The 14,676-nt window shown below is 32.3% G+C and overlaps 1 protein-coding gene across 1 annotated transcript in view; it reads left to right on the top strand.

Moving 5' to 3' along the window:
- The window catches only part of DNAH5 (dynein axonemal heavy chain 5), a 290,296-nt gene that overhangs the window by 77,732 nt on the left and 197,888 nt on the right, over window positions 1-14,676 (top strand). The window contains exons 23-30 of the mRNA XM_051973471.1: window positions 5,323-5,524; window positions 6,103-6,338; window positions 7,888-8,106; window positions 8,951-9,013; window positions 9,400-9,638; window positions 11,718-11,958; window positions 12,800-12,999; window positions 13,758-13,911. Of these exons, the coding sequence (XP_051829431.1) occupies window positions 5,323-5,524; window positions 6,103-6,338; window positions 7,888-8,106; window positions 8,951-9,013; window positions 9,400-9,638; window positions 11,718-11,958; window positions 12,800-12,999; window positions 13,758-13,911 (1,554 nt within the window). The remainder of the gene's footprint in view (window positions 1-5,322; window positions 5,525-6,102; window positions 6,339-7,887; window positions 8,107-8,950; window positions 9,014-9,399; window positions 9,639-11,717; window positions 11,959-12,799; window positions 13,000-13,757; window positions 13,912-14,676) is intronic.

Below are 14,676 nucleotides of genomic sequence, written 5' to 3'. Positions count from 1 at the left end.
CCTTCCAATAGTCATCTGTCTTACTGCGTTTGAGATAGGATTGAATTCATACACAATATGGCATTAAGAATAACATCTTGCCTTCCCAATCTCCAGCACATGAATTTTGCATGCACTGATTTCCTTGAGAGAAACTATAATAACTCCATGGAAGATAGCCTTCACTTATGTTATAAAATGTCATTTGATACCTAAGTACTAAGAGGATATTCAAAGGGATCTCCTCAGTATGTAATTTTCTATACTCACAGATAAGTGGGTATGGCTAGGAGAGGCAGAACTGTAAAGGCATCTCTCTTTCCTTCTTAATCTAGGATACACTAAAATGTGCTAAGAAAGATTTATTAATTTTTTTTACCTGTATAATTAACTGCAGAAGCAGTAACAACTTTCCCTTTTTAGATTCTTAAAACTCCTGAATCCTTCCTATCTTATAGGAAGGATGATCTCTAGACAGACATTCAGTTATTGAGTACTATCTTTCCTGACTGAGACAGGGAAGGGGCAAGGAAAGAGAATGAAGTAAAAAGATATCAAGATTTTTGTGAGATACTTCCTAGGAACTCTTCCAACTTTTCTCATATTAAGCCATTCTTTGAAACAACGACAAATAGTTTGTACAAAAACTTTTTAACTTAATATAATAAAAATTATCTATTTTGTGATCAGTAATGATCTCCAATTCTTCTTTGGTCATTAATTCTTTACTTCTCCATAGATCTGAGAGGTGAACTATCTTATGTTCTAATTTGTATAAATTTTATTTTTATGTCTCTTTATGTCTAGATCATGAACTCATTTCTACCTTATCTTGGTATATGGTGTTAGGTGTCAATGCTTAGTTTCTGCCATACTAGTTTCTAATTTTCCTAACAGTTTTTGTCAAATAGTGAATTCTTATCCCCAAAGGTGGGGTCTTTGGGTTTGTCAAATACTAGATTACTATAATCGCAATGACAGCCAACAAAAACCAATTAATGCTCTGTGACCACTTCTGGTGATGTATGCAAAGATCCTTACCTATGGTCCATTCTCTTTTCTGTGAAGACAGAGGTATATTTTACTCTATCAGACTAAGATTGGTCATTATAGTTCCTCATAATCTAGCTTCCTTTTCTAGTTCTTTTTATTTGCATTGTTGTAGTCATTTGGCATGTTATTTTCTTTGTTCTGCTTGTTTTCCTATTTTTTGAATTCTGATACTCTTCATATTTTCTATAGAAAAATCATATTTCCTTATATACCACAGCCACTTACCACAGTTTTAAAGAGATTACACAATATACAAGTACTCAATTAATTTTTTTGTCCCCACAAGAAGTACTGCACTAAATCCTTTGGCACATATCCTTGAATTAAATTAAGTAGACAGAGAAATATGTTCAAGATTGTGGAAACATTAGAAGTATCTCCATATTAAGGAACTAGTTGGAGAGAAAAAATTACTACATGACATGATCAAAAAATGTTTATGGAAAACTTGTCTGGCAAAGGTGCACAGAATATCTTGGAAGAGATAAAATCAGATTTTCTTCCCTATACTTGGCCCTTTCTTATTTGCTCAGTATTGTGACTGAGTCAAAGGGCACATATTATTTAGTCATTTTTCTTGTGTAGTTCCAAATAATTTTCCAGAATTGTTGAATCATTTCACAACTCTATCAATATTACATTAACTTGTCATCTTTTCTTTTCTCCTCTCAAAAACCAAGCCTTTTCTGTTCTTGATTTCATTCTTTTGCAAGTATCATGTGCCTTCCACAAAGTAACAATAATGATTAGAACTTATTTGACATGCAACATCACTACTGACAAGCACTTTCCTAATTGCTCTATGAAGTAGGTGTTATAAATATAATTATCACCATTTTGCAGATGAGGATACTGAGGCTCAGAGAAATTAAGTAGCTTGCTCGTGGTCTCAAATCTAATATATTGAGATAGCCTTCTATCTCATGCCTCCTAAATAGCTGATACATAATTTCATTTTTTGCTTAATATTTTTTTGTCAATTATATGTAAAGATAATCTTCAACATTCAGTTTTGTGATATTTTGAGTTCCAAATTTTTCCCTCTCCCTTGCTTATTTTTTCCTTCCCCAAGACATAAAGCAATTTGATATAGGTTACATATGTACAATCATTTTGAAATTTAGCAATAATATATTCTTAAATGTTTTCCATTTAGATAATCTTTGAGATAGTGGTTGGTCATTTTTTTGTTTCTACTTTTCCCTCATGTTCTATCACTCCTTGAGTTTAATTTCCTTGGATTATTTCTTTGCATAATTGTGTCAATGTTCTTTTTTGATCACATTATTAAAGTAGAGCAATTATTCTTATATTTTCTCTTTTTGATCTGCTCTTCAGATCTCTTATAATTCACTGGCTTCCCCTTGCCCAGTTGTAATTTTCAAAAAATCTTTTTCTTCTTTAAGTATCTATTTTTTTTTCTAATTGGTTAATTTCTTGTTTTTCTTAGGTGGTTCTTCTTTTTTAGTTTTTCCTCAATTTCTCTCATTTGATTTTTGAAGTCTTTTTTGAGTTCTTTTATAAATTCTCTAAGAAAGGTAACCACTTGGAGTAGAAGAGGCTTTTTTTTACTTTACTGTCCTCTGAAGATGAACTTTGGTCTTTCCTATTCCCAAAATAAGTTTCTACAGTTGGGGTCTTTCTTCTTTGTTCATTTTTTTAAATGTATAAAGTGTAAGCACCTCTAATTTTTGGTACCTCCAGCTTCATTTTAGCTCTCCCCTCTGACCTGGAATCCCAAACCAAAAGCTCCCCCACTCCTGTAAGTGCTCACAGCCAACAGCTTTCCCTGCTCCATTGCTTGTGCACTCACCTGGATGTGCTAATTCCTTCTAGGCAAGAGCAGAGTCTCTAAAGGGCATCTGAGTCTAGTGTTGCTAATCAGCAGTCTTCCTAGACCCAGATTCTGAATTCCCTAAGTGTCCTGTAGGTGAAAGCTCTTATGGTTCAGGTTGAGACTCCCTCTAACTCAGCTAGCCCCAGGACTCCCTATTTGCAGCTTATTTGGAACAAGCTTAAAGATGTTAATACTTCACTTGGGTTAATCCTTGTCCTGAGGTCTTCTTAGGGTGGTACAAGGGGGATTCCTATTTTGCCCCAAATCTTATTTGTTTTTCACCAATCTATATTTGCCCTGAGGCTCAATTTTCTTTGTGGAGAAAATCTGGAGAACTTGGAATTTTCTGATCTATTCTACCATTTTCCCAGAATCTTCCCCCTACTTTCTCAAATTTTAAAGATTACGTCCTCAAAACAGTTTTTATCATGAATTTATTTTGCTGAAATTATGCAAGGAAATGAAAAATACTTGAACTTTATACAATAATTTTATGAACGCATTTGCATGCAAATGCATTGTTTAAATATGTCATCATTTTAGTACCAATTCAAGACTAAATCTGCTGAATTTTGAATGTCAGTAGAATCATAGTATATTAGAAGTTGGAGCAGACTTTACACATAGCTAGTAAGTATCTGAGACTAAATTTGAACTCAGAAAGACATCTTCCTGATTCCAAGCCCAGTACTCTATCCACTGCACCATCTAGCTCCCCCTAATGTTCAATCTACCACATCACCAAAATCCCTATTTCAGGGTTTTCTGGGTAACGATATGCAAACAATGTTTTTTGTTAGGATAAAATTATGTTCATTTAAAAATTATCCTGTTTTTACCAGAGATATTAATTTTATCTTCTTTTTCCTATTTCATACTATAATATAGAGGAAGACAAAAATTCAAATTTAGCCTCAGATATTTACTAGCTATATGATGCTGAGCAAGTCTCTTAACCTTTGTTTACCTCCATTTTCTTTTTTTTTTAATTTAATTTTTATTTAATAATTACTTTATATTCACACTCGTTTCTGTTCCCATTTTTTTTTCCCTCCCTCCCTCCCTCCGCCCCCTCCCCTAGATGGCAAGCAGTCCTTTATATGTTGGATATGTTGCAGTATATCCTAGATACAATATATGTTTGCAGAACTGAACAGTTCTCTTGTTGCATAGGGAGAATTGGATTCAGAAGGTATAAATAACCCGGGAAGAAAAACAAAAATGCAGATAGTTCACATTCGTTTCCCAGTGTTCTTTCTTTGGGTGTAGCTGCTTTTGTCCGTCATTTATCAATTGAAACTCAGGTCTCTTTGTCAAAGAAATCCACTTCCATCAAAATATGTCCTCATACAATATCGTTGTCGAAGTATATAATGATCTCCTGGTTCTGCTCATTTCACTTAGCATCAGTTCATGTAAGTCTCGCCAGTCCTCTCTGTATTCATCCTGCTGGTCATTTCTTACAGAACAATAATATTCCATAACATTCATATACCACAATTTACCCAGCCATTTTCCAATTGATGGGCATCCATTCATTTTCCAGTTTCTAGCCACTACAAACAGGGCTGCTACAAACATTTTGGCACATACAGGTCCCTTTCCCTTCTTTAGTATTTCTTTGGGATATAAGCCCAATAGAAACACTGCTGGATCAAAGGGTATGCACAATTTGATAATTTTTTGGGCATAATTCCAGATTGCTCTCCAGAATGGTTGGATTCGTTCACAACTCCACCAACAATGCATCAGTGTCCCAGTTTTCCCGCATCCCCTCCAACATTCATCATTATTTTTTCCTGTCATCTTAGCCAATCTGACAGGTGTGTAGTGGTATCTCAGAGTTGTCTTAATTTGTATTTCTCTGATCAATAATGATTTGGAACACTCTTTCATATGAGTGGTAATAGTTTCAATTTCATCCTCTGAAAATTGTCTGTTCATATCCTTTGACCATTTATCAATTGGAGAATGGCTTGATTTCTTATAAATTTGAGTCAGTTCTCTATATATTTTGGAAATGAGGCCTTTATCAGAACCTTTAACTACCTCCATTTTCTTATCTGTAAAATAGAAATAATAATAGCAAATATCTTTCAGTGTTGTTATGGAAATTGAATGAGATAATAATTGCAAAGCACTTAGCACAATAATTGGTGCATAGCAAGTGCTATATAAATGTTGTTATTTTTATCATACTATAATATGAATTTGTTGCAACCATTGCTGCTTGGAGGTATCACATGGCTTAAAGCACTGGACCTAAAATATCTATTTAAATCTGCCCTTAGACTTAACCTCTATTAGTCTCAAATGTAAAGTGGGTTTAATAAAACCTACCCTCTTTCTTTGTTATGAGGATCAAATAAGAATATTTTAAAGATATTTTAATTTGCCACAGAGTAACCACTTAATAAATATTTATTTCCTTTTTCTGTTTCTTCCTATTCCAGGAAGTTATTTCATCCCTAGATTGTTTCAAACGTTACCATCACATATGGCAAAAGGAGAGAGAAGACACTATTATGGAATTTTTAAGCACAAAGCCCTCCCTTTCTGAATTTGAATCTCAGATCCTCTATTTCCGAGACTTAGAACAGAAAATTAATGCTGAGCCTGAATATATCTGTGTAGGAACTGTTGCATTATATACAGGTAGGGGAACCTTTTTTTAGATATTCATGGAAATTCAGCATATATTTTTATCACTACCTCTCTAGATTACTATTTCTGAGAGCTTGTGTCTTCTTAAAGATTCACTGACTTTGCTTTTATAAAACTCAAGTAGAAGGGTCTAGTCTGTAGATTTTTATTTATTCCTCTTATATACAATCAGTTTTTTTGAGAATGTGTAGAGATATAATGAACTCTTTGCTCCTCTGCACTGAAAATGAATGTTTATTTAGAGAAAGGAAAGGCATCTGATGCACTTGGTATTAAAATGGAGTTTTTCCAAGAATAAAGATATAAAAATATATAAATGAATAATTTTAAGGGGGGAAATATTTTTAGTCTGAAATTTTGAGAGCAAGAGAACTAAAAGGTATAAACATTACTATACTTCCGTATAATTTGGGATATCTATAGGACACAGAAGAAAAAAAGGAAGAAGAAAGGAAAGAAATTTTTATAAATGCCAAGTTTGAGTATGAATTAAATAACTTTTTGAGGTTATATTTGACAGCTGCTGTTCCAACTTTTCCAAAATGCATTGTGAATATTATGTTTTATAGTTGACCTGAAGATGGCATTGACTGCAGAAACCAAAGCCTGGATGGTTGACATAGGTCGTCATTGTAACAAGAAATACAAAAGTGAGATGGAGAATATTTTTACTTTGGTTGAAGAGCTGAATAAAAAATTAAATCGTCAGATTAAAGACTTGGATGATATCAGGATAGCAATGGCTGCTCTTAAAGAAATCCGGGAACAACAAATTTCCATAGACTTTCAAGTTGGCCCTATTGAGGTAACTAATAAGAATAAGAAAGAGTATTGTTAATAAAATTGTTTTCTTATTAGCATGAATATCTATAACAGCCATTTATTTGTTTTTCAATAATTTTGTTCTAATTTGACCTGCAGTGAATATAAATTTTCCTTTCTTCTACTTATGAAGAAAAGGGACACTAGAAAACAAATACAATAAATGAGATTTATAGTAGTTTAGTAGTAGTAATCTAGTAGTTACTATAGATTAAATTATATATTTTTAAGTCATAAAATAAATTGTCTTAAATTAGTTTATAATTAAATCTTTAAAATTAATTTTTAATTAAATATGCTTTTAAAATTAATTTTTAAATTAAAATATGCTTTATCCCTACAAGCCTGATAATTTACAATTCCTTCTATTAAAATATATTACTTTTCTATAGTTCTTTTATAAGTACACGAAAATAATAATTATTTGTGCACGTGCATGTGTGTGTGTGTGTTTGCGTGTGTGTGTGTTTGTGTACGTGTGTGTGAATCTTGATGAAGATATTTTATCAAAAGTGTGCTACAGGATCCATTATTTTAAATGAAAACAAGAAAAAATTGCAATTATCATATAATTTAGTGACATTACATTTACCACCAAGTTTTCAGCCATATTATTGACTTTCCTCAGACCACACATGTGTCTGAGTGTGGAGTTGGCTCAGATGTGAGACTTTCTTCTCTAGTCCTCACTTTTGCTCCCTAACCCATCCCTTGGACAGTTCAAATTGCCCAAACAACTTCAATTCAAAGCATCCAACCTTCTAGAGATCAGAGATAAACTTGCTGATTTAACCACAGGCATTGTCTGAATTCATAAGGACATCCTTGATACTTTGTACAATTTTTAAAAATAGTAATCCTTAATGCTGGTTTTTAGTGAAATATAATACACTGAGCCCCTGAATCACTCCTCTGGTCACTAGAACAAATTTAGCTTTTTTGATCTAATATTTCTTTCTATATAGATTTCAAGTAGCCTCTGTGTTTTTCTTCCATTAATTCCCTTTGTGATCTATCACTGCACAATCAGGTCATATACAATATTTCATTAATCATCATACTTGTATATGTGTGTGTGTCTGTGTGAAGTAAAAGAAAACATAGTAAGTCACACGTATGAAGTAAAAGAAAACATAATAAGTCACACATTAAAGGATGTAAAGAAATAAGGAAGATGTACAGGTGAGCCCAGTTGGAATTGGAAGAGGGGAGATATAGAATGAAAAATTTTTGGAACTTTTTCATAGTTTTAAAACAAATAGATATTCACCAGGCTAAATCCAAGTTATATATCTGAATATACATTCATACATATGGATTTTTTCTTTCTTTCTTTTTTCTGTTGACTTTGAATGACTTTGAATCTGCTTACAAGGAATGGACTTAGTTATATGTTTTCTCTGTTTCTTCTCTTAATAGTTAAGTGCATTAAAGTTTACAATTCCTTGGTATATTTTCTATCATAATTTTATTAAGGTTATATTTTTGTGCTTAGGTTTATGTACTTATTTGATAATTTTTTTTGTCTGTAGGAATCTTATGCTCTTCTTAATAAATATGGACTTTTGGTAGCAAAGGAAGAAATGGAAAAAGTTGATACTTTGCGTTATACTTGGGAGAAGATTTTGGGCCGAACAAGTGAAGTTCAGCATGAATTATTCACATTGCAGCCAAATTTCAGGAGAGAACTTATTAGTACCGTAGAAGCTTTTGTTGAAGATTGTAATCAGTTCTATTCAGACTATGAAATGGTACTAAACTAATTTTCTATGTATGTATTTATAAGAAAAAAGAGATAATTTTTTTTGAAAAAAAAAAGGATTCCTTTTTAAAAATGAGTCTTAAAATCTTTACTATAAAAGATTCTTTCTGGTTTGAGGTCTTATAAATTTTTTTATGATTACACTTAATTAACATTCCTTCATAAATTTCATTTCATTTTATTTTGACCTTGAGCAACCTCAAGGATTAAAAATCACTTTTACTATAGAATTTTAGCATATTATCTGCCTTTAATCACTTAGGTCATAGAAGACAATTGTACAATTTTCTTAATACTATCTGGAAAACATTTTGATAGCAGTGTTTCCTTTAATAAGATTGAATATTCTGTCCTATGTCGGTTCCTTCCTTTTCTGTGCTTTCAAGTACCAATGAGTATGACTGTGGAACAGAGGCTAATATTTCTGACCCCTATATGACACTGTTATAAACTATAAAGCTGATGAGTGATGTGTTGGAAAAAGTGATGGATGCTCTACTGCCACGGTAAAACAAGAGCCTGTGATGTTTTGTTGTCTTCATTTCTCAGTTCAAAACTATATTGTCTTTTTTATAAAAAGAAAAAAATGGAAATAGTCAGTTTCTTTCCTCTCTCCCTTCCTATTTGTATTGCAGAGATCATTTCCCAGAAGAGAGGAAGTAATAGTGATAGTAATTTATTAAAATGTAAGCATGATTCAAATCTTATGTTCTTAAAATAAAAAATAAAAGTATGGAAAGCTTCTAAATGAAAGCAAGACTCCTTCCAAAGCTTGGCATTTTCTTATGCAAATAGCATACATTGTTTCCTCTTTATCTTAATTTTTGTTTCAGAATGGTCCCATGGCAGCTGATCTAGAGCCCCAGGAAGCCAGTGATAGACTTATTATATTCCAGGTAATCTTTCTAATGCATATGGTGGTAGGAAAAAAAACCCAACAAAGTATTGTATCTCAGTATTTTCAGTTAAGTAAAAGACTTTCTAATATTGAATGTATATTGATCTGTGTAATATTACATACACATCTTGTTAAAATAATTTTATGTAAAAAAGATAACAGTTTCGTTAATAATCTTGTGAATAAGCAAATATAAATGACTGGCTAATGTGACGATATATTTAAGTGAAAAGTGATTTTGAGAGCAGTTAGCAATTAAATATGGAAATACATGTGCCCAACAATGTAGCTATTATTAATAACTTATTTTATGTTTGCTATAAGTTTCTTTTTTAATCCTTGTTGGATATCACTTAAGCAGTTCTTCATTTATATTTTTATTAGACTCGATTTGATAATATATTTCGCAAATATGTCACTTATACTGGTGGAGAAGAGCTTTTTGGGCTTCCTGTGACTCAGTATCCTCAGCTACTTGAGATAAAGAAGCAGCTTAACCTCCTCCAAAAAATCTACACTTTGTACAACAGTGTCATTAACACTGTCAATGGATATTATGATATGCTTTGGTCAGAAGTGAATACTGAAAAAATAAATAATGACCTTTTGGAATTCCAAAACAGGTGAGGAATTACAGAAAGTTAGCATGTATATAACAAGAACCCTCAAATTCTTAAAACTTTAATAACTTTCCTCTTAAATAGTTTTTATCTTTGATTTAATCTTTTCTAATCACATATTTTTGAGAACCATTTTTATTGCACTACTCACCAAACAATCATCAATTAGTATTTATTCATTATCTCTATATGAATGATTATATATGAGCAAATAATTTAAACTTCAATTAAATATTTCAATTGTTTTTCAACACTGTCTTCATGTAAACAAACATCAAATATTAGAAATCAATCTTAAAAGATCTGTTAATTCAATAAGAATTTATAGATTTTCCTACATATTTTTGGAATGTTATAATAAGGATGGATAAATAAGAATTATGTTGAGTATCACTTAAATTGTATATTGTGTAGCATATGAAGGCCTTAATACTGTGTATACATACACACATTTATGATAAGGTGAACAATAGGGAAATCAATTTATATTTCCAGATTGACACTATTAATTTGATTAGTAATCAAGGCAATAGATGGAAATGAACATAGTGAGGATTACAGGAAGGAACACTCTCAATGTAAATTATAACTGAATTTATAATTTAAAATCAATACCATAAAGGATTCATTCTGCCTTGAGGCCCTATCATTTTATAGGATTAATTAATACTTCCCCATAAATTTCTTTTCCTTTTATTTTGACCTTGAGCAATCTAAAGAGATTAAAAGGAAGGTTTAGTATAGAATTTTAACCTACTGTCCACCTTTTGTCACATCATGGATAGAATAACCAGTCATTAATAACTTTCCATGTGCCAGGCACTTTGCAAAAATTAGCTCATTTGATTCTCATAACAATCCTAAAATGTAGTTGGTATTATTATCCCCATTTTACATTTGAGGAAGCAGCTTAAATGACTTGCCTAGGGTCACACAGCTAGTGAGTGTGTGAGGCTTAATTTGAATTTGGGCCTTTTAACTCCAGGTCCATCACTTTATCCATTGTACCATCTAGCTCCCTATGTATACTTTAAATTGTTAAGGTATGCCATTAGGTAAAATTTATACATTTAAGGCTTACAAAATATCCTGAAACAAGTGCAAATGGTAGAGTTGGAAGGAACATCAGAGAGCATCTAATTCAGGACATTCCTGAATAGAATATTTGACATCCCTAGAAAGTCATCTCACCATATTTATTTTTTGATACTTCTAACTATTAGGGAATTTTTATTTAAATCGATCTTATCTTTATCTCCCATTTTTTTCAACCTATTATTTCTAGTTCTTTCTCCTGGAGCCCAGTATAACAAAGCGAATCCTTAATTCCCATGGGAAAACTTCATATAGTTGAAGACAGGAATTATGTGTGTTTACTATTTCTTCTCCATGTAAATGAATCTCCATTTTATTAATAAGGAATGTATGGCTCAGAGAGTGAGATTAGGTGACTTGCCCAGGACCACATAACTCTTAAGTAAAAGAGAAAATAATTGAACTGAAGTCATCTGACTCCAAGTCTAACATAGTTTCATTATAACATATTGCTTCATCTGGATTTTGGGATAGGACTGGGAGATAATATCCATTTCATTCTACTAGGCAGACTCATGTATACTAAGTCCTGGTATCTTTCTAAAATAATTCCTTGGAAAAAGTCATTCCAACCATTATCTTGTTCCTTCTATGAAGATTGGACTTCTGTAATACGTTTGGTAATTTAATGCCACATTTATTATGATTGGCCCAAATTAATGCATACATAATATGTATAAGGTCTACTAAAGTCACAATCTATTCTGTGAAAAGGAAATGGATGAAATAAAGTGATTAGGGCAATTCATTCCATAATAACAGTGTTTTAAGTGGTTAACTGACTAAATGATGTTCTAGTTGTTTTTCTTGGATGTCAGGTCTTTTGTATTAAGGTAATTATTATAAAATGGCCATTATTCAGGGAATATTTTTAGATAATTGAAAATTTAAACAGTGTGGTTTTCTTTGCTAGATATAAAAAAAGATGAGATGCAAAAAAACCTAGGTGAGAATTGTATAGTTTTCCCTATTGGTTTCTTTTTTCAGGTGTCGTAAACTTCCACGTGCTTTGAAGGATTGGCAAGCCTTTTTGGACTTAAAGAAGACTATTGACGATTTCAATGAGTGTTGTCCACTTTTGGAACACATGTCAAACAGAGCCATGCTAGATCGACACTGGAAAAGAATTTCAGCACTCACTGGCCATAGTTTTGATGTGGAGAATGAGACCTTTAAATTGCGGAACATCATGGATGCACCTCTTCTGAAATATAAAGAAGAAATAGAGGTATTTTTGGCAAAAAGTGATGTAGGATTGGGTGGGAAAATGGAATGTTCTTGAACTTTTCTTAAATACAGTGTTGGGTTGACAAATGTTGCAAGGAAAATGAAAAAAGGGAATAGTTTTATTGGACAAATAAGCTTGTGCTTGCTTTCTTAATTTAACCTTTGTTGCTAGTGGTTCTTTCTGAGCATTAATCTGAATTAATTTGAACAGAAACTTAATACCTTCCACATGCCTTTGTAGTACTATTCAGCACTATTCACTATTTAGAAACTTGTAGTATTGCCCCTCTTGTCTCTAGAATCCAATAAAAACTCCTCTTCTATATGCTTAATAAATGGGCTCTCTCTTTCTCCTCTTTCTCTCCTTCTTCCTCTCTTCCCCTTCCCTCTCCTCCTCTTTCTTTCCCTCTTCCCCTCCCCCTCTTCTCTCTCTGTCTTCCCCCTCTTCCTCTTCCTCTTCCTCTTCCTCTTCCTCCTCCTCCCCCTTCATTATTTCTCTCTCCTTCCCTCTTTCTTCTCTCTCCCCCTTCCCCCTCCTCTTCCCCTTTTCTCTCTTCTCTCTCTCCTTGTCCCCTTTCTCTCCTCTTTCTCCCCCTACCTTCTCTCTCTCATTTTATATACCATATTTATATACTCTGGTCCTCACATGAGAGACAAGCAGTTCATGACCAGGGCCCCTGTTTTAATGCCTTTCTACCTTTTCTACCTTTGTAGAATCCACTACAATGTGTTTTAGTATTAACGAAGCAGAGTCACCTCCTTGCTATGATATTGATTATGAATGGAAAATTTGCAATTTATTGAGAATATTTTTTAAAAATGAGCATTTTATATTTTGACAGGACATTTGTATCAGTGCAGTGAAGGAGAGGGACATTGAACAAAAACTGAAACAAGTAATTACTGAGTGGGACAACAAAGCTTTTACATTTGCCAATTTTAAAACCCGTGGTGAATTACTCTTAAGAGGAGACAGCACAGCAGAAATTATAGCCAGCATGGAAGACAGCTTGATGTTGCTGAGTTCCTTAATGAGTAACAGGTAATAAAGCCATCTTCTTTTCATAAGAGGTGGAAAATGGAAGACAAAAACAAAAACAAATCCCCAAAACAAATGACTTAAGGGAAATGAAAAACTTTTATAAGGCCCTCCAAGATTCAAGTAGTTATTGAATACTTGAAACATTTTAATGCTAACATCCATATGCAAGTATACTTTCAAGTGACTTCAGTTTATGCTATTTTTATATCATTATCATCCAGTGGTTGCATTCTCTGAAAGTTCCATAGTCCTAAAATAGCATCTTGAATTACAGAATTATAGATTTAGAATTGAAAGGGCTTTTGAAGTATATTTTCCTCCCACCTTTCATTTTACAGTTGAGGAAATGGGGGTCTAGGGAGATGAAGAGATTTAGATAAGATCACTACAACACTTCTGCCAAGAGTGTAACCTAAACCATAAGTCATATCTTCAATTCAGCCATATCATTTGATTTTGGATTTCTTGAGACTTATTGTTCTCTCTGAAATTGAGTTGAGAAGGAATGATTTATATTACCCATTTCAACCAGGCCTTGATAACTTGGTAACTCAAATGATAATTAAGTAAGTGCTCATAGGTGAAAGGTTTCCAAGCCTAGTAAAAGACAAGCAAATTACTAGTAGAAAAAAAGTACAGCTGCATTGTATGCTGCTGTGAGCTACAAGATAAATTAGATGCATGACCAAGAAAGGATTTTTTTTTTAACCTTTGTGTTTGAGAAAAACAATATAGATTTAAAATATTTTCTCTTTTAGATATAATACTCCGTTCAAGTCACAGATTCAAAAGTGGGTACAATACCTTTCCAATACAACTGACATCATTGAAAATTGGATGACAGTGCAGAACTTGTGGATTTATTTAGAAGCTGTCTTTGTGGGAGGAGACATCGCCAAACAGCTGCCTAAGGTTGTTGAAACGTATGGTTTATTAGAATTTTTCATGACAGAAATATGAAATACTAAAAAACACCTTATAAAGAAAAGTAATTAAGATCATATTCATCAACTTCAATTTGTCTTTTTGTGAAGTAGAAAAAGGAAAGGGAAAAGTAGAGAATGTTACATATTGGTAGAAGTTGGGTATGAAGGAAAATAAGAAAGTTGAGAATAGTTATATGACATAAGAATCTTCAGAAAATGTTAATTTAGAGTATAGAATTATGGAGAGTTTATCTTGAAGAAGTTATGGTAATTTATTCTTACCGAAATAACATTTTAAAATAATGAAGAGTACAAGGTACTTAATTGCATCTATAATATAAAATTATGGGTTGAAATTGTACAAAAAAGATACTATCTCTCTCACATGAAACATATCAAGAGCATTTTTTTCCTCCTCAAATTGCTGTAATCAAGTTAAACATACATAGAGTATATTTTGAGATGTTTAATTATATTTTTTTAAAAAGTTTTTTTTAACTGCATCACAGTACATTCTTTTGAATTGTATATAAAATCAAAGTGTTTTCATAATATATTTAAAACTTTAAAAATTGGGTATAATTTTAATGTTCTATGGTATTTGATTTCCCCTCTTGATGTAAAAGAGATAGGAGTTCCTGCTACTAGACATTTAGACAGACATAAGTCTTATAACATAATTGTCATGCAAATTTAATGTAGATTTTTGGTGACCATAGTGTAAGGATCATAAGCTTGGCTAGAATGATTT

This window comes from Antechinus flavipes, chromosome 1 (genome assembly GCF_016432865.1).
Source record: "Antechinus flavipes isolate AdamAnt ecotype Samford, QLD, Australia chromosome 1, AdamAnt_v2, whole genome shotgun sequence".
NCBI lineage: Eukaryota > Metazoa > Chordata > Mammalia > Dasyuromorphia > Dasyuridae > Antechinus > Antechinus flavipes.
This window is presented reverse-complemented; position numbering and strand designations above follow the sequence as displayed.